This window comes from Mus caroli, chromosome 8 (genome assembly GCF_900094665.2).
Source record: "Mus caroli chromosome 8, CAROLI_EIJ_v1.1, whole genome shotgun sequence".
NCBI lineage: Eukaryota > Metazoa > Chordata > Mammalia > Rodentia > Muridae > Mus > Mus caroli.
This window is the reverse complement of record NC_034577.1, coordinates 97,898,804-97,914,093: the sequence shown is the minus strand read 5'-3', so window position 1 is coordinate 97,914,093 and position 15,290 is coordinate 97,898,804. Positions and strand designations below refer to the sequence as shown.

General features: G+C 45.4%; 1 protein-coding gene across 1 annotated transcript in view; it reads right to left on the bottom strand.

The window, feature by feature from the left end:
• The window catches only part of Tango6 (transport and golgi organization 6 homolog), a 171,836-nt gene that overhangs the window by 63,276 nt on the left and 93,270 nt on the right, over positions 1 to 15,290 (bottom strand). The window contains exon 15 of the mRNA XM_021169882.1: positions 7,203 to 7,343. Within this exon, the coding sequence (XP_021025541.1) occupies positions 7,203 to 7,343 (141 nt within the window). The remainder of the gene's footprint in view (positions 1 to 7,202; positions 7,344 to 15,290) is intronic.

The window sequence follows — 15,290 nt, the reverse complement described above, 5'->3', positions numbered from 1 at the left end:
AAAAAAAAAAAAAAAAAGAAAGACTACATCCTACCTCTAAAAATAATTAAGAAGTGCTCTTCCTTCTGCTTCTCGGTGACACTACCAGCCTGTAGCTGCTCTCACTTAGTCACACATTCCACCTTCCCTCTCATTGTGGAGCAAAGGCACACACAGTGGGAGACAAATGGCTGGATTTGGAAGTTTAGTTAGAAACCATGGGAGAGTTTTTATCTGGGAGACACTGGCAGTCTCAGTTGTTGCTGTCAAAATGTACAATTCTGAAGGAAAACCTCGCTGTAAAAATGAAGAGCCTTAGAAGCACACGTGTGTTCTAACCTAATCATTCCTCCTTTAGGAGCCAAGTCTAAGAAAGGAATCAAAGGAACCAGGGGAGTGAATAGAAAAATCAGCAGCATTCTTCTTGCAATCAGAAAGAAACTAGCATCAGCCTAATTAGAGAACGTCTCCCTAAACGATATCTTAATTAAATCACGGCCCATTCAGGTCATTGACAATAGCACAATTGTTAACCACTGCATTTTTAGGAAGGTATTGATATAGAAAGGTACTCATGAACTGGACAGGGATAGCTTGAGCTAAGAGTTCAAGGCTAGCCTTCACAACATTGCAAGACCATTAAAAAGAAAAGAAAAGAGAGAAAGCAAGCCAGGAAATAAGGGAGAAAGAAAGAAAACAGGCTGCAGTGGGGACTCTGAAGTAAAGACACTTGCTGCTAAGCATTACAATCAATCCTGGGACCTGCATGCTGAAAGATGAGAACTATTGCATGCTGCCCTCTGACCTACACACAGCACTCACACACAAACACACACACACACACACATGCATGCATGCACACACATACACACAGAAAAACACACTACAGAATAAATAGATAAAATGAAAGAAGAAAAGTATTCATGAATAATGTTAGATGAAAACAAGAATATACATATAAATATAATTCTGAGAAAAAAATTATTAAAACCTAACCTGAAGGCTGGCCCTACCATAGCTCAATGGTATAGATCACACACGCACGAAACCCTAGGTCTAGTCCTTAGCATCAGTCAGGAAAGTAAAATTTAAACCAGGAGTAGTTGACAAATGACGACGAGAGTCTCATTTTTCATACTTTCAAATACTTAAAAAAAAAAAAAAGATATGGCCGGGCGTGGTGGGGCATGCCTTTAATCCCAGCATTTGGGAGACAGAAGCAGGCGGATTTCTGAGTTCAAGGCCAGCCTGGTCTACAGAGTGAGTTCTAGGACAGCCAGGGCTACACAGAGAAACCCTGCCTCGAAAAAATAAAAAAACAAAACAAAAACAAAAGATATGAAATAACCTTGTGTTATTGTATAATTGGGGGACGAGAAATGTCTATTTATATATTTTAAAATAAACTAATAAGTTAGACTGGACTTCAGCCTTTAGCTCTGACCACATTACTAGTTCCCAAATTATATGAGTCTAAAGGCTTGAGGAGCTGAGCCACATCCAAGGTGACCAGATCACATGTGACAGGGCGTGTATGTGTGTATGCATGTATGTCTATGAGTGTGTTTGTGAGTGTATTGTGTGATGGGGCATGCATGTCTCGGTGCCTGGACCATCTTAGGTGTTAGTCCTTATCCTTCATCTTGCTGGGGAGAGAATCTCTTGTTCCCCACTGAGCAAGCCAGGCTGGCTGGCCTGGGAGCCTCTAGGGATGCACCTATGTCCACTTCCATCTTCCTGTGGAAGTACTAGTCCTATGGACACACTATCACATCTGATTTTACATAGGCTCTGGGAACAAAACTCAGGTCAGCAAACTTTTGTGGCAAGGACTTCTAGTCACCATATCCCTGACCCTAAAAACATGATTCTAAAGCTAGGTGTGTTGCATTCATGTCTGTAATTCCAGTACTTTCCAGGTAGAGGCAGGAGGATAAGGAGTTCAAGGCTAGCCTTTACTATATAATAAGCTTGAGGCCAACTTAGTTTAAAGGAAGGAAGGAAGGAAGGAAGGAAGGAAGGAAGGAAGGAAGGAAGGAAGGAAGAAAGGAAGGAAGGAAGGAAGGAAGGAAGGAAGGAAGAAAACCCGCTGAGTTAGAATCTGCCACTATGTTGGTTTAGTGCAGCTGAGGTCTGGGAGCCTCTGGCCTGGTGACATATGATTCACATATCTTCCCACCTTTCACCTTAAACCTCTACTGTGAGGGGAGAAATCTCTGAACCATAGCAAAGTTACTTTCCCAGACTGCCCAGCCATGCTGTGCTACAAACAAAACAAAGCGAAGGAACACCAGCAACACACGTCTCTGCACACACTGCACACTGCCACAGTCAGGTATGTCCGCACAATGCCATGGCAGGTCCCTCCCCACCACTGTCACCTCGAGCTGAACTCAAAGCTCCCTGCTCCAACTTCCAGCTGTCCACAGGTCTAACTTAAGCGGCTACTCAATAAATGTCTGAGTTTGTGTGTGTGTCTGTCTGTCTCTCTTCCTTCCTCCCTGCCTCCTGCCCCCTTCCCCTAGGATCTTGCTATGCAGCCCAGGCTGGCCTAGAACTCCTGACTCCCTCCTTCAGGATCCTTAGTTTTAAGAGGACAGTCATACTCACTTCAGTAAATGTCTCTGAACTGAATGACTATGATGTCCTCGTTCCCAAGATGGAGTAGGTGGGGAAAATAGTCAAGATAAAGAATTTTGAGCTGGGCAGTGGTGGCGCACGCCTTTAATCCCAGCACTTGGGAGGCAGAGGCAGGCGGATTTCTGAGTTTGAGGCCAGCCTGGTCTACAAAGTGAGTTCCAGGATAACCAGGGCTACACAGAGAAACCCTGTCTCGAAAAAACCAAAAACCAAAAAACCAAAACCAAACCAAAACAAAAACCCCTAAATTCAAATTCAGAGAGTGGTTGGATATCGCTATAGGCAGGGTTGTTAATAGCGTTGCATCAAAGATTTGTGACCCCAGCTTGAAAAGGAGCCACATACTTTTTATTTGTAACTTCTGATGAGTGTGATTCAGTGGTCAAGTGTGTGCTTAGTATGTGTGAGGTCCCGGGTTAAATCCCTAGCATTACACCCCAAAGTCCAACCAAACAAATTTTAAAAAGCAAAGCAATAACAACAACAATCAACCTAATCTTTACTCTTACCCATTCCTCATGATGAGAAAACAGTGCACCCCCTGAACACAGGAGAATTTAGTAGTTCAGCTTCTGGTCCACTACAGAGGGCAGACGGAAGACAAAGGGTAAAGCACAGAGTTACCTCAACGGTGGCCACAGGCTCTGCAGGCAGGTAGCAGAGAGCTATCCTTGCAACATTCTGAGTGGATAACTCAGTAGCAGGGCCCTTGCCTAGAATGCACAAGGCCGTGAGTTTGATTCTCAGCAATCCATATCAAAATGAAAAATGTGCTAACATGATTGGTAGAAAATACATGAAGTTAGCTGTGTAAGAAATTCCCAAATGCGGGCTGGAGTGATGGATTAGTGGTTAAGAGCACTGACTGCTCTTCCAGAGGTCTTGAGTTCAATTCCCAGCAACCATGTGGTGGCTCACAACCATCTGTAATGGGATCTGACGCCCTCTTCTGGTGTGTCTGAAAACAGTGACAGTGTACTCACTCACATATAGAAAATAAATAAATCTTAAAAAGAAAAAAAAGAAAGAAATTCCCAAATGTGAAAGAATCTGTGGGTGTTCTATGGAAATGAATAAATAATTCATTAAAAGATTTATTTTTTAAATTATGTTTCTGGGGGTATTGTGGGGGAAGTGGGTGTGTGTGCACATAAGTACAAGGGATTGTGGAGGCCACAGCCATCAGATCCCCCTGGTGCTGGACTTACAGGCAGGTCTGAGCTGCCTGATAATGAGTATTTGGGAAGAGTAGTGCATGCTTTAACTGCTAAGCCATAGCTCCATGAATATGTTTTAAGAATGAGAAACTGCCGGGCAGTTTGCCGAGCACATGCCTTTAATCCCAGCACTCGGGAGGCAGAGGCAGGTGGATTTCTGAGTGAGTTCTAGGACAGCCAGGGCTATACAGAGAAACACTGTCTTGAAAAACCAAAAAAAAGAGAGAGAGAGAGAGAGAGAGAGAGAGAGAGAGAGAGAGAGAGAGAGAGAGACTAAGCCTAATAATGCATCTTACGCTGTGTGACATGTCAGCATATACCTGGGGCAGCAGAGGTACTTAGTCCCTAGGCTGAGGAACAGAAAATTTGTAGTATGTCATTCATACAAAGACGAAATTTACATAACTGGTTTTTGTTTGTTTGTTTGTTTTTTGGTTTTTCGAGACAGGGTTTCTCTGTATAGCCCTGGCTGTCCTGGAACTCACTTTGTAGACCAGGCTGGCCTCGAATTCAGAAATCCACCTGCCTCTGCCTCCCGAGTGCTGGGATTAAAAGCGTGCGCCACCTCGCCCAGCTTTACATAACTGTTAAGCAACTGTGGGATGGGTCTCCTCAAGGCCCAGCTGACCTCAGCTTCACTACGTGGAGGAGGATAGCCTGGATCTCCAGCTCTCCCAGCTCCACCTTCCTAGTGCTAAGATTACAGCTGTGTGTCAGCACACCCAGTTAATGTCTTACATGTTCCTAGGTGGGTTTCCTTTAATGCAATATTACATAATAGCTCACAGATTACTACCAATATCAACACCGACAATATCAACACAAGAGGAAACAGATGGAAAATATGCGAGATGACTGGCAACTTAACAATTTGTTAAGATTACATTTCTAAAAGTTAAAAAAAAAATTGAACAGTTTCTTTAAAAAGACAAACAAAGCCAAAATCCTACCACAATGATCTACATCAAAAGGGACACACACACGTTAAGATAGATTTACCTATACCAAAACAAACAAAATTATAACTGTGTTTCAGAAACAAAACTGAAATATTAACAACAGAAGAAGAAAATATCTACACTAAAAACATCAATGATTCAAGATCTTTAAACACACAGACTCAAAAAAATGAAATTGTAGTGCTGGAGAGATAGTTCAGCAGGTAGAATGCATAGTCCTTCCTCCCTTCTTCTCTCCTTTCCTCTCCTCTTTCTTTCCTTCCTTCCTTCCTCCCTTCCTTCCTTCCTTTTGGTCTTTCATGGTTTCTTTTGTAGCCTTGGCTGCCCTAGTCCTAGATTTGTAGAGCTGACTGACCTTGAACTCAGAGATCTGCCTGCCTAAGACTGCATACTGCTCTTAGGGAGGACATCAGTTCCCAGCACCCAAATCAGGTGGCTTACGACCACTGTAACTCCACAGCCTGGAGTCCAGTGTGTCTAAATTCCAAAATACTTGCATACACACAATGTTAAAAATAATAAAAATAAACCTTTATAAAGTAAAATCCTGTCTGGGTACGGTGATATAGATCTATAATCCTCAAATTCTGCATTTGAGAAACTTAAGCGGGAAGACTGCAAGTGGAAGGCCAGCCTGTGCTGTAAAGCAGGACTTTGTCTAAAAAAAGGAGGAAGAGGAGGAAGAAGCAGTAGTAGTTATGTCCATAAAGTCTCACCAACATGACTTATTAAAGACACGCTGATCAAGAACAACGATAGACATACCAAAGTGGACAGGGGAAGACCCTGAGGTCTCCACCCCACACAAAGAACTCCAGGCAACCAAAGAAAGCTGAGAGCAGGAGAAATAGCCTTCCCAGGGACAAACCACCAACTGGTTATCCAGTACCAAGGGGTCAGCCATTACCTATACATATATGCATGCAATACCAATTAATGAAAAAATCGGCCATAAGTTTGAAAGACAGCAAAAACCGGAATATGGGAGGTATATGGGAGGGTAAGGAGGGAGGAAAGGGAAGGAGAAAACGATGCAATTATTAACTCAAGAAATAAAAGAAGTAATAAAAAAATGCCAAAAACCAGAAAAAAAATGTCTCTAGATAAGATTGTACCTGACAACTGTGTGCCCTCCCGGCACAGCAACAAAGGACAGCACATTTACACGTCCAGATTTAACCCAGTTCGTAAGCACCTGCCTCTCCCAGCACACTAGAAACAGGGGGTTAATTCCATTAAAATGAGGTTCAAGAACGATCAAAGTAAACTGAAAATGGTAAGTTTGCAGAAGCCTGCTTACCTCTGGGGCAGGCAGGCCAGAAAGGGCAAAGGCAAGTTTTCTGGGTCAATGGGTGTTTTTGATTTGAGTGTTAGTAAGAACACCGAGTGCCATAAAATCAGTGTACTGCAAGCATTGCTGATTATATAGTCTACCCTGAGGGATTTTTTTTTAAATTTTATATTTGTTTGACTGTTTTGATTTTTGAGAGCATCTCACTATGTAGGCCTGGCTGCCTGGAACTTACTATGTGGACCATGCTGGCCTTGAACTCACAGAGACTTGCCTGTCTCTGCTACCACCGCCAGTCCACGTTTTAAAAACAGAAAGAGAAATGAACTCTTGCTGCTTTCCCATCACCACCTGAATATGGCTTTATATAGCATGAATATCCTCATCTGTACATGCGGACACTGAATGAAGAAGCACCAGGAAGGAGAGACGAGGATCCCTAACGGAGCCAGAGCAGCTCACAGAAAACACCTCTGCAGCTTCTAGGCAGAGAGCAACTTCATGTCAGCATGTCAGTTCTTCACACCATCACTCATCGGCAAAGGAATCCTGGACACACTGCTGAAGGCGGCTGAGCCACAGCCTCACAGCCACCACGCCTCTGACAACTTGCTTAAAGGACTGGTTGGGAAATTGGTTGCGACCATACATACACGGCAGACAGTCCTCACCAGTTCTCCATTCCCTGGTCTGCTTGGATCTCACCCTGATGTGCTTGCTGCTCTCGGGTGTGAAGTCTCTTTTCAAGTCCATTATACATTGGCCTCCAAGCTGGGGGCACCCATACTCCCAGCGGCTGAGGCAGCAGGTTGTGATGTGGAGGTCAGCCTGCTTGAGAACTGCCTGAACAGTGTATCTCAGGTCAGCTAGCCCGCATTCCGAGAGCCCACCCCACTCACACGGACCCCAGCAAAGCACAGCTCTTGGAGAGGGAAACTAAGCAGCCATGGGGAAAGAACTCTTCACACAGGTTTGGCTGGGCATGTGTTGAATCCCTAAACAGTCGTCTTCCCCTCTGATCGGCCCTCGTCTGCTAGAACGAGCCTTCCGGTACATAGACAGAGCAGTGCTACACTGCTCAGTTTCAGAGAAATGGAGTAAACAAACAAAACTCACCCAGCGCTCTGACAACTCGCATCAGGACCTCGCCCACCTTCATTCTGGTCTCAGGAGTGTGCTTGTCTTCCCCACTGTCATATTTGGCCAACAGATCCACCAAGATTTCTTCAGGGTACACATCTGAGAGAAGGGCAACCCCTGGGGTTCAAAACAGAAAGAAAGAACTCATTGTTTAGGATGGGGAGACAAGTAACCTAGATATCCTGTGATGGGATGGATACAAAGATTTATTTATTCATTCATTCATTTATTTATTTATTTTACATTCATTAGTGAGTGTGTGTGTGTGTATCAGAGGACAAGTGTAGGAGTCAATTCTGCCCTTTCTCTCACCTTCATCCTCGGTATTAACTCAGGCCATCAGCCTTGGTGGTAAGGCATCTTGACTCTAAGCCATCTCAGCAGCCCACACTTAAACCTACCTGTAACACTGCAGGCCAAGGCTGTCTCTATTAAGGACAGATGACTGTTGTAAGTGGAAGATGGTGACTGGGAACCCAGATCTCTGGATTTGCTAATCCTAGCCAGGGCTCTGAGGCACTGCCATGGACATTCTGTAATCTATGAGCTATGGACACCTGCAGTACAGGCTAAATCCCTATAAGTCATGGCTGGAATTGGCACAGCAGCAAGGAACCACCAGGGATCCCCCGGATTTTACTATTCTAGGGTTTGATGAATGGAAACGTTCTGTGGACTTCAGCCCAAAGCACAGTTGTGCTTCCTGCCTTTGCCATAGCTCTTCATTACAGTCTGATTTCTCTTGTAAAACTGTGATTGTCATAGCAATTTCCCCATTTTTCAGAGCCTTCTGGGCACAGCGGGTATCAGATTTCAGCTGATGGCCGATTTCTTGGATCCCTTCCGCCATCCATGCAGGGCCTCCACAGTATGTACCCTACAAAAGTGCTATCACACCTGAGCCCAGCTTTATACTCAACCTCAGCATGGATGCGGTAAGGGGAAAATGACCCTAGAGAATAAGCCTGCTGCTCTCCACACTGTAGAAATTCTTGCTCAGAGAGGAAAGGTTATCCCTTCTAAAGGGAGGGCGGGCATTTCTCCTGCAGCCAGGAAAAAGGAACCACACATAAAGAAGGAAGTGTTTCCGAGGCCTCCCGGCTTGCAGCTCAGCCTCTCAGGTCGCCAACGCCAGGTCGGCTTTTCCTAAGCCTCTAATTGTTCTGCCTGATTCCACCCTTACTGCATATGGTGGGAACAACTGTTTAAAAATACAAATGAGCCCCCTTCATTCTGTGTGTCAACCCTTCAATGGTTCCTCTTTTCCTCCGAAGAAGCCTCATTCCCTCCTCTGTCTACTCTCTGTCTTGCCCCATCCCTCTCTCCAAAACCCAAGGACCAAGGAACCCTCTCTGAGTATGCTATTCTTTGTTCCCTTGTCCTGAACAATTCTGCTTACCTAGGTTTTGTCTGTTTGTTATTTTTAACTTTTAGTATAGCAAGCTGTTCTTGGCCTGTTTCTGGGCCTCACTTTCTCTGCTCAAGCAGGGGCTTCTCCTCTGGCAGACTGTTGGCTCGCTCCCCACCTCCTAAGGTAGCAGTCTCGGTCCAGCCATCACCTGGCCCTCCCGCCTGCTCTGTTCTCTCCTGAGCACAGAGCACTGCTGTTCCACTCACACGCTCCTTTATGGATTGCTTGCTCTTCTCCTTGCAATGCAGACCGCAGAGTCAATGATTTGACTTTATTCCGTGCTGCATCCCCAACGCCTAGTGACAAGCCAGCACACAGTAGGTGTTCAGTAACTATTTGCTCATGGGTCAATGAACGAATGAGTAGGAAGGGCTCAAAGAGCCAGACGTGGATCTTTACACCTGCAATCATGGGGCCCAGAAGAACCAGGAGTAGAGGCTACAGGTAGCAGGAGTCTGGGCCACAGATAGCAGGAGTCTGGGCTATAGATAGCAGACTCCACAGCAGCCAGGGCTTAAAATTGAAGCTGTTTTAAAGGCCATGAAGGGAAAGAGAAGAAAAACAAGGAGGGGAGGAAGAGGAGGAAGAAAGAAGAAGAGGAGGAGGAAGGAAGAGGAGGAGGAGGAATAAGAGGGAGAGGAGGGGGCTGGAGAGATGGCTCAGCGGTTAAGAGCACCGACTGCTCTTCTGAAGGTCATGAGTTCAAATCCCAGCAACCACATGGTGGCTCACAACCATCCGTAATGAGATCTGATGCCCTCTTCTGGGGTGTTTGAAGACAGCTACAGTGTACTTACATATAATAAATAAATAAATTAAAAAAAAAAAGAGGAAGGAAGGAAGGAAGAGGAGGGAGAGGAAGAAGAGGAAGAGGAGGAAGTGGCAGCCAAGAATGGATGGTGAAGGAAGAGGAGGGAGAGGAGGAAAGAGGAAGAAGGGGAAGAGGAGGAAGTGGCAGCCAAGAATGGATGGTGAAGGAGAAGCAGCAGCACGTTTGGGATCTATAATTATATTATATTTATACTCAGGTCTGCATTCTCTTGACTAACCTGACCATCTTCAGGCACGGTTGTTGCATACTGTGTTCTAAGGTATAGGTTGTGAGTCTACTCTACTCTCCTTCGCATGACACCCAGTATCCACTCTCTGCACGTGGGCTCAAACATCACGTAAGCAGAAGCTCTGCTCATGTGGAGTTTCAGGCTGTGACAGGAAGGGAATGCAGCCCACTCTACTGTGTAAACTGATGGGGAAGTCTTTGGAAGTTCAGGGTGGAATCAGGGAATATCCTAGCTTAGGAAATAGATCTGTGGCTTAAAGACAAGGTAAATGAATTATTTACTAAGAAAGAGGATGGATGGATGGCGAGCCTTGGCTGCAGCCGATTCTCATTCGGGCCCACACTCAGAGAGCCTGTGGATGTCCCCTTTGGGAAGTAGAGCAGTGCTTTGGAGTGAACAGTGGGGGGAGGGGCGTTTGCTGGACAGAACTTTGTTATCTAGGATTCTAAAACCATCCTTTCCTAATGTCTCTCGTGCTAACATTTATTTCTATTTTTCTCTTTCTCCAGTCTTTAGCAGAAATAGTTATTCCCTTCTTCAAACATACTATTCTAGCCAAACATGCTCAGACATATAGCTGTGTCTCTCTATGTCTCCGGACACCACCTTGGGATTCCTTTGGGAATCAGTGGTCCACGCTCCAGTCTCTGTCTGAGGGCTACTTAAGTGTGCTGGAAACCCACCTGCCCTCCCTCTGGCTGGGACTTAGGCTGACAAATTAAAACACTCTGTCCCATCCCTACCACAATGATTGGTTCAGGAATAGGAAAGGAGTCTAGAACCCAGATTGGAACTCCAAGAAAAGGTAGCCTGTCACCCCTTTGTTTAGTGTCCTGGACTTCCAGTGGCCACTGTGAAGATAAAACCCACCCAGCAAAACACCAACATAGAAACAAGTAGCAATCTTCAAGAGGAGGGAAGGGAAGAGCCTGGATAGATTCTCCGAGCCTCCAGGTCTGACTGGGATGCTCAGCAGGCTTTTTGGACACAGAAGCTAATAAACACTAGCTTATGTTTCGAGGCAGGGTTTCTTTGTGTAGCATTGCTGGTCCTGGACTCACGCTGTACATCAGGCTGGCCTCAAAATCACAGAGATCTGGTTGCCTCTGCCTCCAAAGTGCTAGGATTAAAGGCGTGCACTGACATTACCTGGACTTTCCTTTCCTTCTGTCTTTTTTTCCCAGTTCTCCAACCTTCTAACATCCTGTGTCAACTTGACATAGGCTACAGCTATTTGAGAGGGAACCTCAATTGAGAAGATGTTTCTATAAGATCAGACTGCAGTACATTTTCTTAATTAGTGATTGATGGGGAGGGGCTGGGCCCCTTGTGGCTCAGCCCATTGTGGGTAATGGCATCCCACAGCTGGTAGTCCTAGGCTCTATAAGAAAGCAGGCTGAGCAAGCCAAGAGGAGAAAGCCAGTTAGCAGCACCCTACATGGCCTCTGCAAACAGCTCATGCCTCCAGCTTCCTGCCCTGTGTGAGCTCCTGTCCTGGCCATCCTTCAGTGATGAACTATGATGTGAAAGCATAAGCCAAATGAGCCCTTTCTTACCCAGGTTGCTTTGGTAATGGTGGTTCATCACAGCAAAAGAAACCCTAGCTGGGACACCCCCTTTTAGATTTCTTTTCTTTTCTCGTTCTGTAATCTGAAGTTGAAGCTCCACCAGGCAGCATTTACTACCAACTCTTCCACAAAAAGGCCATCAACGGCTGAGCACAGCCCGCTTCCCACAGTCCTGGATTCACCTGCCAATTTACCATCGTCCTGCTAGGCCACTCCACAGACAACTACTGAGAGCCCTCTGACTCCTGCTCGCTGTTTTCCTTCTAGAATACAGCTGCTACCTTAGAGTGGATCTGTGGGATCCAGGATGCACCAGCCTTACTCACCAGGCAGTAAGAACCTCATATAAAGGTGAGACCACAACAGTGCAAAGATTGCGTCTATTTTAGATTTTGATGGTTATTACTCTAACGCTGTCAGGCCCGGGTTTTTTATAATCCACACATAACCTTTGGTCCCTCCCACCTGGCAATTCCCTTTGTAATTTGAAAAAGTGGGCCAACTTCAGGGTCAGCACATGAGCCATCAAGGTGCCTTCCACTCTGACTACAGGAGCTGACTGCTGCCAGGGTGCCAGGCAGCAGGTGAGATGTGCAGAGGAAAGATGAAGCCAAACCACAAGGGTTCACGGGATTCAGCTCCGTGTCGAGTCACAGCATGGAGCATAGGGCATAGGAGTAGAGAGCATAGAAGGGTTCACGGGGTTCAGCTCTGTCACAGCCAAGCCACAGCATGGGGCATAGGTAAACTGGAAACTCTTCAAAACAAGCAGCCTTGCAAAGTAACTGTGGCTCCCCCCAGAGGATCCCTTAGCAGGCGACCAAGTGATCTGTAGAGGCTCTCACAGGAGACAGGGAGAGCAGAGGAAGGTTAGCTTCACAACACTCTAAGATGGATAGCTCTAAATGGTGTGGCTGACTGGCTCCATCTTGGGAGCCAGCTAAGCCATCCCAACTTCACAACTAATTTGCCTCCCTTTTCCTGGGCAGAGAACAACCACCCAAAGTACTCGTGGAATCTGGAAAATGACCGACTCACTCCAACTCCTCAGGCGCTTCTGCAAACAAAACTGTACGAGGCATAAGAACCACACAGATTGTACGACTCCATTTACACGGGCCACTCTGATGAGGGCAATTTGCATACAGATGAGGTGGTTAGCTAAGGCCGTGGAGTTGGCTGAGTGATGAGCTACACTACTGGATACAGCATCTTTCTTCAGTGATTCAAAACACTCTAAAACTGACTGTCAAAATGGCACGCACCCTAGGACTATTAAAAACAAAACCAAACAAAACTACTCAAGCTGGGCAGTGGTGGCACACGCCTTTAATCCCAGCACTTGGGAGGCAGAAGCAGGCGGATTTCTGAGTTCAAGGCCAGCCTGGTCTACAGAGTGAGTTCCAGGACAGCCAGGGCTACACAGAGAAACCCTATTTCGAAAAACCAAGCAAGCAAGCAAGCAAGCAAACAAATAAACAAACAAAAAACCAAAACAATAACAACAACAACAACAACAAAAACCCTAATCAATTGTACACTTTAAAAAAATTGTTGTGTGGGGCTAGAGATGGGTCAGAGGTTAAGAGTATGAACTGCTTTTGCACTGGACCTGAGTTTTGTTCTGGTCACCCTCCAGTTCCAGGGGTTCTAATGCCTTTGGCCTCTGAGGGCCCCAGCATATCATATTCATTCTCTCATTCTCATTCTCATTCTCTCTCTCTCTCTCTCTGAGACACACAATTCTGGGTATGATATAACATGCCTTAAATCCCATAACTTCCTAATAAGGAAAAACCTGTTGTTATTATTGTTTTAGGGAGAGTCTCACGATTTATTTGGCCCAGGCTACTGACCTTCTCATCCTCCTGCCCCGGCCTCCCAAATGATGGAGTATAATCACACACTACCACATCTGGATTTCATGAACTGTACAGGTGATGATTTCTAGTGCTGGGGAGTCACCAGGGCTATTGACTATACCTCTAGCTTAAACTGTACATGCGGATGAACCAATGATGAGGGAAGTGAATACAGTATCTCAGAAAGCTATTACCTACATGTACTGACACATTACATGGCACACTATGAACATGTACAATTTAATTTTCTTTTTTTTTTTTTTTTGGTTTTTCGAGACAGGGTTTTTCTGTATAGTCCTGGCTGTCCTGGAACTCACTCTGTAGACCAGGCTGGCCTCGAACTCAGAGATCCGCCTGCCTCTGCCTCCCAAGTGCTGGGATCAAAGGCGTGTGCCACCACACTGGCTTAAATTTTTATTACATGTGTTTATGCATGTATGTGTGTGCATGTGCCATTTGTATATGTGGAGGTCAGAGGACAACTTGCAGGAGTTGGTTCTCTCCTTCCACCATGATGATCCCAGAGATTAAACTCAGGTCTCGGGGCTTGGCAGCAGGTGCCTCTACCCACCAAACTATCTTGCTCCTCCTCCTCCTTTCTCTCTAATTTTTCTATCTCTTTCTCTCTCTCTTTCTTCCCCCTTTTAAGACAGGATCTCAGCCAGGTAAAGCACAGTGTACACAAAGAACCCTGTCTTGAAAAATCAAGAAGAGGAAGAAGAAGAAGAGGAAGAAGAAGGGGAAAGGGAAAGGGGTTGACAACAGGATCTCATTACATAGCCCTGGAGGCCTGTAACTCACTGTGCAGACCAGGCTGGTCTATAGAAACCCACCCGCCTCTGCCTCCCACATGCTAGGATTACATCCGCACACATCCACTCGGAACCCTCATTTGTTTATGTATTACTTTGCTTCCTTCCCCCTCCCCTTCTTTTGAGACAGTTTTTTATGTAACCCAGGCTGGCCTTAAACTCACTCTACATCTGCAGAAGACCTGAACTTCTCATTTTCCTATTTCCCGAGTGCCCGATAGAGCTAAACAAAAATCCAAATAGAGAGTACTTCCTGTCTTCTTTTTCAGGCTTTTAGATAGATAAAAATAGGCTAAAACAGCATGGCATATCTCAAATGCCGAGGGAAATACACTGCCAAGGGCAGAGTCTCAGCTCCAAACTGGCTTTGGCTGCCCCTGCAGTGTAAAAGAAAATGGCTTCCTGTGAGCTAAAAGAGGGAAAAGTCAAGATTTCACATTTCATAGAATGTCTTGCATCCTTAAGAAAATGGTGAGAATGGTCCACTAGGTTGAAAAACTATCAAAATTCTGCATTAAGTCAGAAATTCTACTCTAAGAATTTATTCTAACACACATCAGTACAAGGAGATCATTACTATGCATAAAAAATCATCACTGTGGCACTATTTATAATAGAAGTGACTCAAATCAAATGAAATGCTAACGAATAGAGAGCTGTTAAATCACGGTCATTCATCAGTGAAACCCGGTGTGCCCCTCCCCCACACGGATGAAGCCGCAGCTTTTTAAGAGCTGTTACGGAATTAATTCTAAGTTCCGTTATTAAGGGAAAACTGAGATTAGAACAGTGTGTTCAGAATTCAACTGTACTTAAAACAGAGGAAATACACATTTATCAAATATTCCCAGAATAGACATGGAAATCTAAGCTACATTTGTGACCAAATGTGGTATAATAACCATAAATATCTGTTTTCATTTTCCTTAAATTTCCCTTGAGTGGCAATGGAGGAGAGGAGGGGAGGGGAGGGGAGGGGAGGGGCAGGAGAATGAGGCAGCAGGTGGGGAGAAGGGAAGGAAAGGTGTAAGTCCACAAATAAGGACAAAAGAGTCTGAGATAAGAGTCTGCAGTCCATAGCAACAGCCGGATCAAGGAGCAGAACAATGGTATGTGTGTGGCAAAACTGTTGGATCCTCTGGAAACATTTAGGGACAAGAACTTGAGGAAGCAAATGTAGAAGACAGGGTGATCACTGGGCTTCACTGGCCGATGAACAACCACAGGGCCAGCAGCAAGCACTGCCTAAAGACATAGTCACTGCCGGGTGTGGTGGCGCACGCTTTTAGTCCCAGCACTCGGGAGGCAGAGGCAGGCGGATTTCTGAGTTCGAGGCCAGCCTGGTCTACA